Source organism: Lutra lutra, chromosome 11 (genome assembly GCF_902655055.1).
Source record: "Lutra lutra chromosome 11, mLutLut1.2, whole genome shotgun sequence".
Taxonomy (NCBI): domain Eukaryota; kingdom Metazoa; phylum Chordata; class Mammalia; order Carnivora; family Mustelidae; genus Lutra; species Lutra lutra.
The window spans coordinates 76,031,474-76,047,391 of NC_062288.1; the positions used below are offsets into that span (position 1 = coordinate 76,031,474).

General features: G+C 37.7%; 1 protein-coding gene across 5 annotated transcripts in view; it reads left to right on the forward strand.

The window, feature by feature from the left end:
• CFTR (CF transmembrane conductance regulator) overlaps positions 1-15,918 on the forward strand; it is a 166,767-nt gene that overhangs the window by 46,642 nt on the left and 104,207 nt on the right. For all 5 annotated transcript variants that reach the window (XM_047695523.1, XM_047695520.1, XM_047695521.1 and 2 more), the window contains exons 5-10: positions 320-409; positions 1,274-1,437; positions 2,228-2,353; positions 5,910-6,156; positions 8,065-8,157; positions 14,644-14,826. In XM_047695523.1, coding sequence (XP_047551479.1) covers positions 320-409; positions 1,274-1,437; positions 2,228-2,353; positions 5,910-6,156; positions 8,065-8,157; positions 14,644-14,826 — 903 coding nt within the window. The remainder of the gene's footprint in view (positions 1-319; positions 410-1,273; positions 1,438-2,227; positions 2,354-5,909; positions 6,157-8,064; positions 8,158-14,643; positions 14,827-15,918) is intronic.

Consider the following 15,918-nt stretch of genomic DNA (forward strand, 5'->3'; position numbering starts at 1 on the left):
TCGAGCCCCACATCGGGCTCTCTGCTCAGCAGGGAGCCTGCTTCCTCCTCTCTCTCTGCCTGCCTCTCTGCCTGCTTGTGATCTCTATCTGTCAAATAAATAAAATCTTAAAAAAAAAAATCCAGATTTTCATAATCGGGTATGTGGACTTTCTCTTAACCACCCTATTAATATATACTCATTTATATAAGTTAATGTATATATTATAAATTAACTCATTCAATTTATCATATGTGTGTACTAGGTTACCTTGAGGCAACCTATTCATATCTTTTTCTTCTCTTTGTCATGATCACCTAACTTCCCATTTTCCCTTTAGACTTTAAAGCTGTCAAGCCGTGTTCTGGATAAAATAAGTATTGGACAACTTGTTAGTCTCCTTTCCAACAACCTGAACAAATTTGATGAAGTACGTACCTACTGATTTAATCTTTTCTGCATTATTGTTATAACTCATACAAGCCCAAGGGTTTTCCTGGGTCAGTTAACAGTGATATGGGGTTAAGTTATACACATCCCTACCCTTGCCCATTTCTGCCATTGATGGTTGTGTAGCAGAGCACTATTCTGGGGTTTCATAGTACCACCCAATGCAAAGACAACTTAGCTCACTGTGTATTTAATAACGTTTTTCAAAATTCAAGTTTTATCAGATCTTGTTTCCTTTTAATACTTTAAATCAGTTATTTACTTTGGCTGAATATGATTCTCTGAACAATTCTTGTTCAGTGCTCTCTTATTACACAAATAAATGCAAGGTCTTTGAGGACAGACCGTGTAATGTGTTTTATTTATTTTAGCATTCTCAGTATCTAACAGATTGTTAAACCCACAGCAGGTGCTAAATAAGTTACTATTAAATTAAGCATGCATTTATTCTTAATATTTTGTCAGGTGATAGAGTTAATACACTGAGAGCCTTTGGAAACCCCTTTACTCTTGCGTGTTTACACCATGGCTCTTGCGTTAGTCAAATAGAAGTAAGTTATGAAAAATAAATCCCTGACATGATACCTAAGATAGTTCATCTTAAGCCCATTGAATAAAAATACATTGAAAAATGCAATGACTCGAAATTTGTTCCTTGGGAAATCCTAGTCTATTTGTAGAATGTTTAAGCACGTTGCTGTGTGCTCCACGGAATGAACACCTTGATGTTAGCATTTTGGGAACCATGATGTATTTGATTATCTAAGTTCTCTGTGCTCACTTTCTCTCATCTAGCCTTGTTTGTCTGTCCATCACTGGTTTTCACTGTGATTTTATTTTCCAGGGACTTGCATTGGCACATTTTGTGTGGATTGCTCCTTTACAAGTGACGCTCTTGATGGGGCTGCTCTGGGATTTGTTACAAGCCTCCGCCTTCTGTGGTCTTGCTTTCCTCATAGTCCTTGCCCTTTTTCAAGCCGGGTTGGGGAGAATGATGATGAAGTACAGGTAGCAGCACTCTGGTTACATAGCTCAGAAGGGTTTTAAATTAGATTTTCACAAAGTCTACTGTAGTAAATCCAGGACCACTCTATTTACTGAACCGGGATCTACTTACTGGGTGTCACTGAAAAGGAATTATTTTAATGATGTAAATAATATTCCCTATATCAACAGGGCATTTTTTTTGGTTTATCAGCCTGTAGGATTTCTTTTTGAATATGTGAAGATTCAGTTCATTTGTATAGATCACAAGGTTTAGGTAGAAGGGATAATGTGTGTATGTGTATGGGAGGGAATGCATGTATTTTGGATGGAGTTTCATAAGTTTTTCCTACTCTAGTTCATGGATCATCACACCAGAACCATAGTTACTTTTTATTACAGAATGAATCAGTGATACCAGTGCCAGTTTATGATAGAGGACTTCTAGAGTTTGTCAGCTAGAAGATGATAGAATGTATACAAATTTTGGAGTCTATTAGCTCTTGGCTTGAATTCCAAGTCACTTTGCCTCACTGAGTCTCTGGTTTTTCATCTTTAAAATGGAGATAACCACTTTTCGTGGAGCACCATGAAGTGTCCTATACTGCGACAGTCTATGGAATGTGTCCAATAGTGTCTGGTACAGAGAGGGCATTTATTAAAAGATAGCTATTATTTTTTGTTATCCTCCATCAGATAGTAAAATAAATGTCCACCTGTTTAATAAGAAGTGTGGCCTTTAAAAAAAAAAACACCTTTGTAGTTCTTAGTGACAATTTGACTTGGTTTTACTAAGTATTTGATTGATTTACAGAGATCAGAGAGCTGGAAAGATCAACGAAAGACTCGTAATCACCTCAGAAATGATTGAAAATATCCAATCTGTTAAGGCATATTGCTGGGAGGAAGCAATGGAAAAAATGATTGAAAGCATAAGACAGTAAGTCCTTCTGATAATTTTAATATCATTAGCCAGTTAATGTTTAATATTTTAAAAATTAGTATGTCACAGTGGACTTACTTCCAGTTCGTATTTGAAGTTTCTGTCAATTGTTTTAAGTTATATCAATATTCATGCATCAGTATTAAGTGGCATAAAGTCATTTTCATGGGCTGTACTTTTATGTAGTTGGTAAAGTGTGTTATTTTTCATTACAAGGATATTTATGCCTTATAGAAGAATCTCCTATATGTGTTTCTAGCTGCTTATTATACTTGCTTGACTAAGATAATGATCACAATGCTGGAGGGTGATTGAAACCTTAAATGAAACTACCAGAGTCCTAACTGTATAATTCTGAACCAAATAAGCGGTTTTCTGTTACTCCATTTCACTTAACTTCTGTTACGGCTCATGAAAAATGAAAGAAACCCTTCTCTTCGGTTAAAATATCATATCATTGTTCTTCCCTAACCTAAGAGTAATAATGCACGTAATATCCATAAACTGTGTTTCTAAAAACCTCGTAATTGAGAGGTCAGCTGAAGCAAGAAAGCCATCACCTGAGATAGAATCAGAACTTGGCACCTGTCTCTAGTCTTGTTTCACATCAGATATCCTCTCTTTCACTGATCAGTAAAGATTATATCCAACAAAAAAAGTACAGCCCAGATTGAGATATTCCTGTGACAGTTTGGGGCACAATATAAATTAGGACATTTCTGGAGCCGTGAGACCATTTTTTTCTTCAGTCAATGTCCACATTCTATAAACTGTAGTCGAAAAGGATTCTAGGAGACTCAATGATAGACGTACTACTGTTGAAGACCAGATAATTTCAGGTCCTATAGCACATGAGAGTTTCACAGGGGAAAAGTGTACAAGCATAGTACCTTTTGGATGGTGTGAATATGGTTATGAGGAATTGGGGCTGCTGATTCTGGTAGACAGTGCTAACTGAGCTGCAGGTGTGTGATTGGAACAACAAAAGAAATGCTGAAATATTAAGTCCTTTGCCATGTAAATAGAAAGAGTGAAAGAGTAAATATTTCCCAAACATCATTGGTCACCTGTTTTTATTATGCCTTTCAAGACAAATCCAGGAAAGGAATTGTATTTTCTTTCCAGAAACATCCTTAAAGATCTTAGGGAATTGTTTAGTCAGTTGAAGTTGTTTTTCTTATTAACAGTGAGTTCTCCATCAGACTTACCCCCTTGGTCACTTCTATGCCTGTAAGCACAGGCATACCAAGAAGGGGATGAGGAGTTGATCAGAAGATCTGGTTGTCTCAGACCTGAACTTAAACTCCTGGTCATTCTAGGTGCTGACTTTTCTTGACTTTGGTTTTTATTTTTCTTCCTCAGAAGATGAAATTCATCCTTTCTATTTCGTATTTCTGTCTGACCAATTCTAATACCAAATGGTTGGTTGTAACGTGTATAATCTGGTTCCTTAATCTGGCATGAAATTGTTACCCAAAAAGGCTGGGAAGTGCTGACGTAAATATGGGAAAACAAGAGTTGCTTGCACTCAAAAAAATAAAATGTGATATTCTGAAAGAAATTGCCAGGATATGCTTCGAAGGGGTGATTACCTCAGCCTGGGCCTCTATTGAACTGGGCGGAGACTATGTAAAATTCCCTGGCAAACTACTCCTTTACTGCTCTTCTGTAATAAAGTCACTTTCAAGTTCTTTTTTTTTTTAAATAAGAAACTGATAAAGTATTTTTATGACTCATAAAGTACAAGTGATTTTATTATGGCGGATACTGCTTTCTGTAAGTGATCCCTATAAATGTTCTTGAGTCCATTATTCTTTTCTTGTCATACCACTTCTTCCATTTTCCTCAATGGTTTCTAACACATTTCAACAACAATTTTCACAGATTTGTGAACATTTTGGTGAACAGGGTTTTCTAGCATTTTATTAACATGAGCCTAGCCAATATTATTCTTTTTTTTTTCTGTTGAAGATTAAGGATTCTAAGCGTAGATTCTTAGTGCCAGGCCCTCTGCTGTGTTCTCATTTATCGTGGCAACGACTCTGCCTGGGAGATGGTATGTTTCTCTTCTACACATGTGGATGTATGTAAGATGGCGTAGCTATCACTGGCAGAACCAGGAGTCAAGCCCCAATGAGATTCCAAAATCCTAGTCTGCCTTCAGTGCCAAATGATTGAAATAAGTAAGCCTTAGACCACGTTAGAATGTGAATCACTGTCTAGGTTGGGCACATGGAACTCAATTTTCTTTATCAGAGTGCTCAGGATTAGACTTTTTTTCAGACTAAAAAAAAAAAAAAGAAAGAAAAAATTTTTTTTCCCCTGAATTCTACCACTTGAGAATGAGAACTTCTCTGAATTTTACAAATGTGTGAAACTAGCCCCCAGATGCCAGGCACAGCTCTTGTGTTGCTCTTTGCCACAGAACCCTCTGTTCTCTGTTCCTGGCTGCCTTTCCCCCAGCAAGAGCCGAAGAGGAGGATCACAACTGACTTTAATTTTTCTGGTCCTGGCAGAGTGGGGTGGAGGTTGAAGACAGCTTTGTTCTCTTATTACCAGCATCGGCACTCCCTGTTTTCTATCTGCTAGAGTACCGAATCCTCTTTGATATGTGTTAAAAAAAAAAAATAGTTCACATTTGCAGTTCAGATTAGAAGATCAGAAGTAAAAAATGATTGTTGCAGGGGTACCTGGCTGGCTCAGTTGGTGGAGTGTGTAATTCTTGATGCTGGGGTTGTGGCTTTGAGCCCCAGGATGGGTGTAGAGATTACTTAGAAATCAAATCTTTAAAAAGATGATTTTTGCAAGTAATTATACTAACGTGAGAGACAGAAAGGATAGAGTAGCTATTCTTTTCTAGCTTTTCAAAAGCTACCTGCAACAGAATTGCTTGGGTTCTAGTTTAAAACATGGATTCTGGAAGCCTATTGAAAACTCAGTCAGTATCTCTCAGTGGTGGGCCTGAGGCTGTATTTTAACAAGTTTTTCAGGTGATTTTCACCCATGCTAAGGTTTGAGAAACTATACCTTTGTTGCTTAGTTGTTGTTTTCAGTGTTCCCCAAAGCCAAGCTAGAATTTCTAAAATGTTAAGAATCCATTAGGAAATCACAAAGGAAAAATCACATTTTCCTTTATAACTCTTACAATGTTGTCCTCATTCCCACACTTAACTGCTTGAAACACCAAATAAAAAATTGGAATCAAAGTCTTACTAATCTTATGAACTAATAATGAAGTGATTAAAGATATTAACATATTGTTATCCTAACAATATAAATAATAATTGAGATTATGAATTATAATATAAAAATAATATTTACAGATATGATGTCCAAGACACTGGTGCATTCATTACCATCCCTCTCTCAGAGAAGGTAACTGAGGCCCAGGGAGATTAAATAACTTGCCCAAAATCACACAGCTCATATAGGGTGGTGCTAGGATCAGAACACAGAAAACCTTGAGAGCTTCTGGTCAGGTATTTACATTCCAAGATGCCTGATATTTGAAAAGTTAATAAGAATTCCAAATTTTATATATTTTTTTTTATAGAACAGAACTGAAACTGACCCGGAAGGCAGCCTATGTGAGATACTTCAATAGCTCAGCCTTCTTCTTCTCAGGGTTCTTTGTGGTGTTTTTATCTGTGCTTCCCTATGCACTGATCAAAACAATCGTCCTCCGAAAAATATTCACAACCATCTCATTCTGCATCGTTTTGCGCATGGCAGTCACTCGGCAATTCCCCTGGGCTGTACAAACATGGTATGACTCTCTTGGAGCAATAAACAAAATACAGGTAATGTACTTAACATTGCATCATATGCAATGATTTTAGAACAGTTTTGAACTTTTATAGCAAGCAAACTCTCTGGAAATGAAGTCTTGGTCTTGGGCTGGTTCGATGCACAGGATTTCCTCTCTTGGTATCTATGTGTGGTCTAATGAGCCTCTGTGATGAAGCCCAGTGAAATAAATGAAGGCCTGTGAGATTCTCTTAAATCAAAGAAGTTGAAGAAAATATTATTTCTGTATTCTGGAGAATTTTATTTAAGTAATCAACCAATAGATCAGTTCTAATGAATTTGGTGAATGTGCAAAAAATTAACCAGGAAGTTATAAAATATTCCAGCTAAAACTGAGAATATTCACCTTAAACTTTTAAAAAATTTTTCAACATACTTTCCAGAATGTAAGATAGATGAGAGTGACATTTTATGTCACACGCTGGCAATGCTGATGTAGCTGGTAGCTTGGAAGAGAAGTTCTAAAGCCCTCAGGTGATTATACCCAGTATATGGGAAAGCTAATTGAATCACCAGCATGAATTTCTGTGTGGTTATAATTTTTATAATTAATGTGCAGATCAAAAATGTATTATTATACTTTTTTGATACTCATTTAAATATTTAACCAGAAAAAAAAATCACTGTGATAGAAGGAAAAATGAGGGTGCAGCATGAGCCGCTTTTAGGTCATTCTGCCATTATGTAATCTTGTCCAGACTATGCCAGTGGTTGCCCATGGACCTAATTTTGGCCTTGAAACTGTTTCTACTTGACCTTTAAATTAAAAACAACCCATTTGCATTAGTTGCGAGCATTTAAAAGTTGGGAGATGTTACATATACAATAAATCGTATCTTCAGCCTCTTTTGAAGAATTGGAATATGTAGGAACTGGGTCCTCTTTCCTTATAAGCTGTGGCAACTCCTCCCTCAAAGGGGGACTGCCCTTTCCAGTTCTGCACAATCTCTACTCAGGCACCCTCCTTAAGTTTATCTTCTTGAAAATATGTGAGTTTGAGATCTCTGAGTTAGACTAATTGGAGAATGTAGCTCAGGACCATAGCAGCTCTTGGACTAATCTTATTTTGTCTGTTAACCCTTCTCAACTGAGAGAGAGCGAGAGAGAAGAGAGAGAGAACATGAACATACATACAGACTCAAAGAGAGAATATCACAAAGACAGGGAGAGTCAGTGAATAGGAACACCGGCAGAGAAACAAAACTGGGAGAAGAAGAGAGAAACCAAAACAGAGATAGTGAGTGAGAGAAGATTAGAGGAGAAAAAGCAAAAGTGAGGCAAGGAGCAGGCTGTCCTCTATACCTGCTGTGGTGAGTACTTCAGGATATAGGCACTTAATTCTTCCTGATGCTCCCACCTTTCCTCATAGAACCCTACCAATGTCTAATAAGGCCCTTCTTTTAGAGTCAAGGTTCTGATGCTTTATAATCAGTTATATCAGCTCTTCATACATTTACATAACCCAAAGAAATGATGCTATCAATGCTTCTAATAAGGAGGGTGCTGCAGATGTGAAGACGTTAGCTTTCTGTCTGTCCTAATGTTGAATTGAGGTACATTGGTGGGTAACTCAGGGAGGCCTTATAAATTTATCACCAGGTTCATATGTAAGAATAGAAGGAAGAATCAGTTGTGTGTTACAATCTCATGTATAAAACCAGTTTTATAAAATAGCACACATTTTAAAAGTGCCTTTCAAATGTGATAAATCCAAGTGCTTGGCAAATTAACTTTAGAATATTGTGAACAATTATTTTATTAAGAAGCAATTTCTAATATATTCAGTAGTCTTCATAAAATCCAAATACAGGATACAGAACCATCAGAGTGTAAAATAGATGTAATAATGCAGTAATGCTATTCTAGTTCTACAATATGTTTTTGCCTTCTTTTGTAAACAGGATTTCTTACAAAAGCAAGAGTATAAGACGTTGGAATATAACTTAACAACTACAGAAGTAGTGATGGAGAATGTAACAGCCTTCTGGGAGGAGGTCAGAATTCTTTCTTTAATTGTTTGCTCTAAATACTTCAACAATTTCTCCTTTGTGAATCTGGTTTTCATCCTAATAGACAAGAAAGTTAGAATGATAATTGAACTGGTAGCTCCGGGAGGGGAGCTGCTACTTTTACTCGATCAATTACGATTGGGAAGTGATTCTAGCCTCATAGGTTTTGGAGCTCAGGAAGAGCAGGGCGTGAATTCTAGCTCTGCCATGTCTTCTGTGTGTAATCAATATCAAATTACTTGTGGAGAACTTGGTTCTCCAGCCATAAAATGAAATATTAATATTTCCCTTGCAACCAGTGCCTGGTTTCTTGCAAGTTTGTGGTGAAGCATGAAGCGTGAAGTGCTCAGCAGAGAACCATGCACATAATAGTTCCTCAAGAAATGCTCCTTTCTGTGATGTCATGTTCCTGTCCAGTGTGTTTGCAACATAGTGGTCTACATAAAGATGTTGGAAAGACACATGCCTGTGTTGTTTTCTATTTTTACTTATTTCCATTCCCTCCTAAAAATTCTCTTGTATATCTCCAAGTCAGAAAAATATTATCAAGAATATTCAGCCTCTCAAGAAGGAATATTTGATGATTGAGAACACCTATTGAGTTCCTATTATCATTTATATCTGTTGCGTAAAGATAGGAGTTATGAAACCACTGTCCTATTTCTACATTTTCCAAAATATCTGAAACTGGTTTTATTTATATAAGCAACTTAATAGCCAGGACTACATTTTACTTCATTTTTGAAGATGCAGATTAGAGAATAATTCTTTATCTGCCTAGCAAAATTGTTTGTGGGAAAGTGTCATGTCAGAAAGGGATCAGATTGATTTTACTTCTTTGTTTTTAGGAGTTTCCAAGGCCATTCTAGGCATGAGGGGAAAATAAGAAGTTTAACATTTTCCCTCCTAATTTCAGACAAAATTGTTTCCCTGCTTGCTGTGAAAATCTTCCATTTCCCCCTTCTTCCATCTTATAAAATAGGTGGGATGTTCGAAACCTTACTCTGTGCCAGGGCCTAGGATGAGTGCTTTAAACGTGTTGTCTTGTTTAATTCACTTAACATTCCTGTGACCTAAGTAATTTACTGATAACAAAGTGGAAGCTAAGAAAGGTTAAGTGTCCTGCTTCAGCTCACACACCTGTCAGAAACTGAAGCCAGAATTTGGATCCAGAAGTCATAGTCTACAAGCCGTTCGCCTGACTGTTGCCTCCCATCTGGCTATATCCTTGTCCTTCAGTCTTGATCACCTGCCAAACTCCGGATACTTCTTGATCATATTTGCTCAGGATAGTGGTGCTTGTTTACAAATGTTACACTCTGAAATCTTGTTCCCAGCCCAGAATTTCCTAACCAACCGTTCAGCTCTGTCTCTAAATCCTACCAGTACTATAGTCTTTCAGGTTCAAGGTTTCTAGTTTCTTCAGTGCTCCCTTTGGACCCTGCCTGTTTGAACATCTGCTTATTCCAAGACCGGTCATTTCAGTTCTTCTACAACTCTCTCAATTCCCCTTTCCTTCCACTGAATCCTTTGCTGCAAAACATTACTTTATGGACCTTGGTGAAGTAGGTGTTGGGAAAAATAATACAACTCCGTCATTTGTAAGCTTTACACTGCTCTTGTTTCAACTCAGTGGGGCCCGTAAACCTTCTTGGGAAATCTTTTCATTTGTCTTTAGTTCATTTTCTTTACCATTTCCCCAGCAGCTATTCCAGATTTTTACCACTTTCCTGAGTCCCTACTTCTCTCATGATCTGCATGGCCTTTCCTCCTACAAAACAGGAAGAAAGGAGAAGCCATTATCATGTATGAATGCTTCTGGCTTCCTGTTCACCTTCGGAATTATGTGTTCCTCTTTCCTTCATGTCTAAGAGAAAGACGGATGTTTCCCCCTGCCCTTGACTGAACTATTATGACCTTGCTTCATCTTCTTAGAAGAGGAGGCCAGCAGTCCTCTCTCTAGAAGCTTCAATAACTCCTTTCAACTGACTCCTTTTCCCATTCAAATATTTTCCAGTTTAAAAAAAAAAAGTCTTCTCTTGTTTTAGCCCACCCAGCTTCATCCTCCAAACCTTATTCATCTCTCTGTCCCTGTGTTGCCACAACTGTTGTCATTTCCTCATCTTTCATGGGTTTCTCCCTATTGCAGTCTGGATTCTGCACTCGCCAACCCAAGAAAACAGTTCCTTTCTTCTTGAATTGATGACTTAGCTTTAGTGTAACCTCTCTTTCCATATTATTTATCCTCAGATCACAACTTCTACCTCTTCCCTGCTGCTTCCATGGTGATGGGCACTGGGTCCCACTTAGGTTTTCTTTTAGCATTTCGTGCCCTTTCTGGGTGACTTCAAGCTCAGTGCTTGAGCTCAGGGCCAACTGACATCAATGTGCTGATGGTCTTAAAGGCAAATTTATGGCCCCGGCTTTTTTCATGACTTCTTACATGTATTTCTAAATTTCCTGCATGCTCCTCAAGCACTTTACATTCACCACTCACCAAACTTCACACACCTGCCTCTTCTAGTGTATTTGCTATTTCCTTTGCTGGCGTCACCATTCACCCAGTTACCCAAGGGGCAAGTCCTTGGTGAATTATATATGATTCCATACTCAGTCCAAACCTGGCAATGGGTAGAATTACTACTTACTTATTAGGAAGCTGAAACTTAGTTTAAACAACTGGAAGATAACTAATTAGGGAAGAGCTAAAAGGTCAGCCTGTTTCTCTGACTCCAAAACCCTTTGCTACTCACCATACTGCTCCATATTTAAACAAAACAAAAAAGGGTGACTGCTGCCTTACCATATATTGCTTTCACATGTATATGATTTCATTTGATACCCTCAACAACACCAGAGACTGAAGTTCAGTATGTTACAATGACTTGTTAACTATTAGCCAGATACATGAAAAGATGTCACAAGAATGGGGTAAAAACAAAGGATATCATAAGCATTTCATGTACAACTAAGGGGACATGTAACCATGGAAACTCTTCAGTCTCATTACGGAGCAAATAAATAAAAGTGAGATCAATAGTGAGATTCCATTTTCACCTATAAAACCACACAAAAAAAGTTAAAACAAGTCTAAAACCAAAAATCAGTATTGATAAGGGTTCTTGAAAATAGCACTTGAAAATGCTAAGTTTAATAACCATCTGTCACCATACAAAGTATTACAATAATATTGACTATATTTGCTTTCCTGTACCCTTCATCCCTGGTTATATGTATATATTTATATATAAAATCATATATATTTTTATATATATAGGTAAGAAAGTGGAGGGATTTTTTTCTTTTAATATTTTTTATTTATTCATTTGAGAGAGACAGAATTAGCAAGAACACAAGCAGCGGGAGGGCAGAGGGAGAAGAGAAGCAAACTCCCTGCTGAGCAGGGAGGCTGATGCGGGGCTTGATCCCAAGACCTTGGGATTATGACTTGAGCTGAAGGTAGACACCTAACCAACTGAGACAGCCAGGCGTCCTGAGAAAGTGGAGGGATTTCAGTTGAAAGGTTAAGTATGGTTTCTTCACAGTGGTAGTACTACAAGTGATTTCTATTTGTTCTGCTTTTCTGTATTTTCCAATTGTCTTGAAATAAGCATCTTAACTTCTGTAAACAGAAGCGAAAATTATTAGCTACAAAAGCCTCCCGTTGGTCCTATTGGTTAAAAGTCCCACTTTCAACAGACTGCATTACCCTTCTTACCAAGGACATCTTTTGTCATTTTGTCACATACATCTGACCTGGCCACTCACCATTTCCGAGACATATTCTGTTTTTTAAGCCTGAACCATTGTATATGCAGATCTGTCTTCTGGAGCCTATACCATTTGTTGGTCTTGTGAGATCTCACTTCTATCCCTCCTAACTCAGCCTACATGTCATTTACTTGGTCAAGTTCCAGGCTGAGTTGCTTTCCCTCCGTAATATACTCCTATAAAATTTGGTGTAATTTTCAGTTCTAGCACTAAGCATGTTTCAGTACTAATATCTACTCATAGTTATTCTCTCATGTGGGATTTTTGAAGTGGTCTTTATTTTTTTTCTTAAGATTTTATTTATTTAGGGGTGCCTGGGTGGCTCAGTGAGTTAAGCCTCTGCCTTTGGCTCAGGTCATGATCTCGGGGTCCTGGGATCAAGCCCCGCATCAGGCTCCCTGCTTGACAGGGAGCCTGCTTCCCACTATCCCACCCTCCCTGCCCCTCACTCTGCCTGCCTCTCTGCCTACTGGTGATCTCTGTCAAATAAAAAAAAAAAAAAAAAAAGATTTTATTTATTTATCTGACAGAGATCACCGTAGGCAGAGAGGCAGGCAGAAAGAGAGAGGAGGAAGCAGGCTCCCTGCTGAACAGAGAGCCCGATGTGGGTCTTGATCCCAGGACCCCAAGATCATGACCTAAGCCGAAGGCAGAGGCTTTAACCCACTGAGCCACCCAGGCACCCATGAAGTGGTCTTTAATACAGAGGTGATGTTCAATAAATATCTGTGAGGTAAATAAATAAATAAGGGAGGGGTCCCTGACTTTTGGTTTTGGCTCAGGTCATGATCACAGGGTCCTGAGATTGAGCCCCGGGTCAGGCTCTATGTTCATTTGGGAGTCTGCTTGAGATTCTCTCTCCTTCTCCCTCTGCCCCTTCCTCTGCTCACACTCTCTGTTTCTAAAATAAATAAATAAATCTTAAAAAAAATTTAATAGGGGCGCCTGGCTGGCTCAATGGGTTAAAGCCTCTGCCTTCGGCTCAGGTCATGATCTCAGGGTCCTGGGATCAAGCCCCACATCGGGCTCTCTGCTCCACGGGGAGCCTGCTTCCTCCTCTCTCTCTCTCTGCCTGCCTTTCTGCCTGCTTGTGATCTCTGTCTGTCAAATAAATAAATAAAAATCTTTAAAAAAAATTAATAACAAAATAACAAATGCCTTTGTCCTATTTTAAAAAGACTTTTTATTGTCTGCTTCTTAAAAGCTTTGCTTTTAGTTGTTTGATTACTAAGGGGGACGTTAGCTGTCCATATCATGAGAACTCAAAGCAGTGGTTTCCAAACTTCATGGCTTATATATGACATAAAGGAATTTTGGAATACTATGACACATAATCCTCTGACACATTGTCGAGTTGACATAAATTCTTATGTAGTTTTAAGTGGTGGCAAGACATGTAATTCCTGTTTATTATATATTGTCTAAGCATGTTAAATGGATTTTTGTCAAAACTTTGGCATTATAGTTTGAGTGCATTTAGTTTATGGAAAATAAATCAATTTATGAAGTCAGTTCTCATTGTCAAGCCTTCAGCTTGCTTTATGTCAGAAAAATTATCATAACCTTACAATGCAAATAATTAATATGTACCAACTAAATTTATTAAATTATTAAAAATTAAGTAAGTTATCAAAGAATTAGTTAATTAAAATGCCTTATCCTGCCACTCATTTCTACAATCTTATTCTAATCTTGGTAAGACCCACAGGTTGCCTTCAGGTGAAATGAGATGTTTTCTCCTTCAGTATTCCTGGCTTTGTTTCTATGGGACCCTCTTTCATGAAAAAATTATTCTTCTGTGGTCCCTTTCTGTGTGTCTTAGAAGATTTTAGACTCCAGGAAGGACAGCACAATAAGACTTAGGACTGAGGACAAACTCCTCTTCTGTGTCAAGTGAGACAAGTATGATTGTGAGCCAGGAAGTGGGAAAGAAGAAATGATAAACAGCTAGTGGATCTCAGGCAGACTGATTTTAGGAAGGAGTGTATTTGGAGCCTGAGGATGTGGAATCAATTTCCTTAAGACTGTGTGCATGAGGTTCCTCATGATCAGTCTTTGGGGCTGGTTACTCTGGATTGAAGACTGCTCCCCTAAAGCTTCTCATGGGGCAATAGAGAAACAGGGCACTTTCAAAAGGGAATTCCTTCCTCCCACTATTCTCCTATAAGGGAATTCATCTGAATTATCTGGCATTCTTATCACATTTATACTTGATTATTACTTAAATGCTTTAGGCTTCTTAGAAGAAGGTGCCAGCAGCATGTTAGAATAGAGATCAGATTGGGTTGTAATTCACTCTGGCCAATTTAGTCATTTCATCTCTGAGTCACAAGGTCTATAGCTTTGAAAGAGGTGGATTGGAAAATCTACCTCTGATATTATTATTGTGCTGAGGATTAGATAACATTTATTTGCTCATCCTATAGGAGAAGGTACACATATTCTTCAGTATTAAATAAAGTTTAATTTAGGGGTGAGTGACAGTCTAGGATATTGAGGTTATGTTTCTGTTAAACGCTTTATTAAAATTTTCAGTGTTTCGCATCATGTGCTCTAGAACTCATGTATATAATTACATGCTATAAAGTGTGGATCAGATGCCATGTGCTAATACATGAAACAAATACATATTGTTTCACAAATACCCATTGATAATACCTGAAAAACTTACCTTTGTATTTTCTATATTTTTTTTTTCAGGGATTTGGGGAATTACTTGAGAAAGCAAAACAAAACAGTAACGACAGAAAAATTTCCAATGCTGACAACAGCCTCTTCTTCAGCAATTTCTCACTTCTCGGTGCTCCTGTCCTGAAAGACATCAGTTTCAAGATAGAAAGAGGACAGTTGTTGGCAGTTGCTGGATCTACTGGAGCAGGCAAGGTAATGTCTCCTATTTCTTATCATTGAGAACTTAATTTGGCACGCATTTCTTTCTTTTCCTAGTTTCTAGTGTAAGAGGATCTATTGGAGAAATTCTAACATCGGTAGTAGGAGAATTCTTGGATAGAGTGTCCCTTATAATATAAATTATTCCACTGACAATATTCTGTAGTCTTATTTTTTCCCTTCATTTTACTTCCAGTGACTTTTTCTTCTGCATCTTTATGTGGCACATGGCACACAACACAGTGGTTTTTTTCTATGAGTTGATATTTATATTTATTAAAAATGTTTTTCTTTTTAAAATTGGAACATAGTTGACATCCAGTGTTACCTTAATTTCAGATGTACAATATAACGATTGAACACCTCTGTACATTACACTGTGCTCACAAATGTAGCTACTGTCACCACACAAAGCTATGATAATATCATTGGATCTATTCCCTATGCTGTATCACACATCCATGTGACTTCTTCATCCCATAACTGGAAGCCTGTATCTCCCACTCCTCTTTACTCATTTCGCCCATCTCCCCATACCTCTTCCCCTGGCAAACATCAGTTTGTTTTCTGTATTTATGGGCATTTTAAATGTTTGTTTGTTTATTCTTTGTTTTTTAGAGTTCACATATAAGTCAACACAGTGTCTTACACATGGTGGACATTCAGTAACTTTATTGAATAAATGAACCATTCATTTTTACCCATCTTTGGCATAGACATTTTTTCAGGGCTGGTCGAGGAAAATCATGGCATAGATTTTACCTCGGAACCACATAGGCAGAAGGTCCTTATTTTGTTGATTTAGGATTTTAGGGAATGGACTCAGACTTGCTTAGGATTTATTATGAGGAAAAATTACTGACTAAGATAGCTTTTTGAAAGAAATACATAGGAATGTTGATTTATTCATTGCTGGTCAGCTTCCCAGTCCCGGTCAGCTTCCCAGTCCCTACCCCATCCCAACTTATATAAGTCAAGAATATTTAGAGATATGTCTGACAAAAATTAATAGGTTAAAAAGCAAAAATAGCTAAAAGGTTAAACTCAAGGATGAAAGGGAAGGAAGGAAAGAAGGAAGGGAGGAAA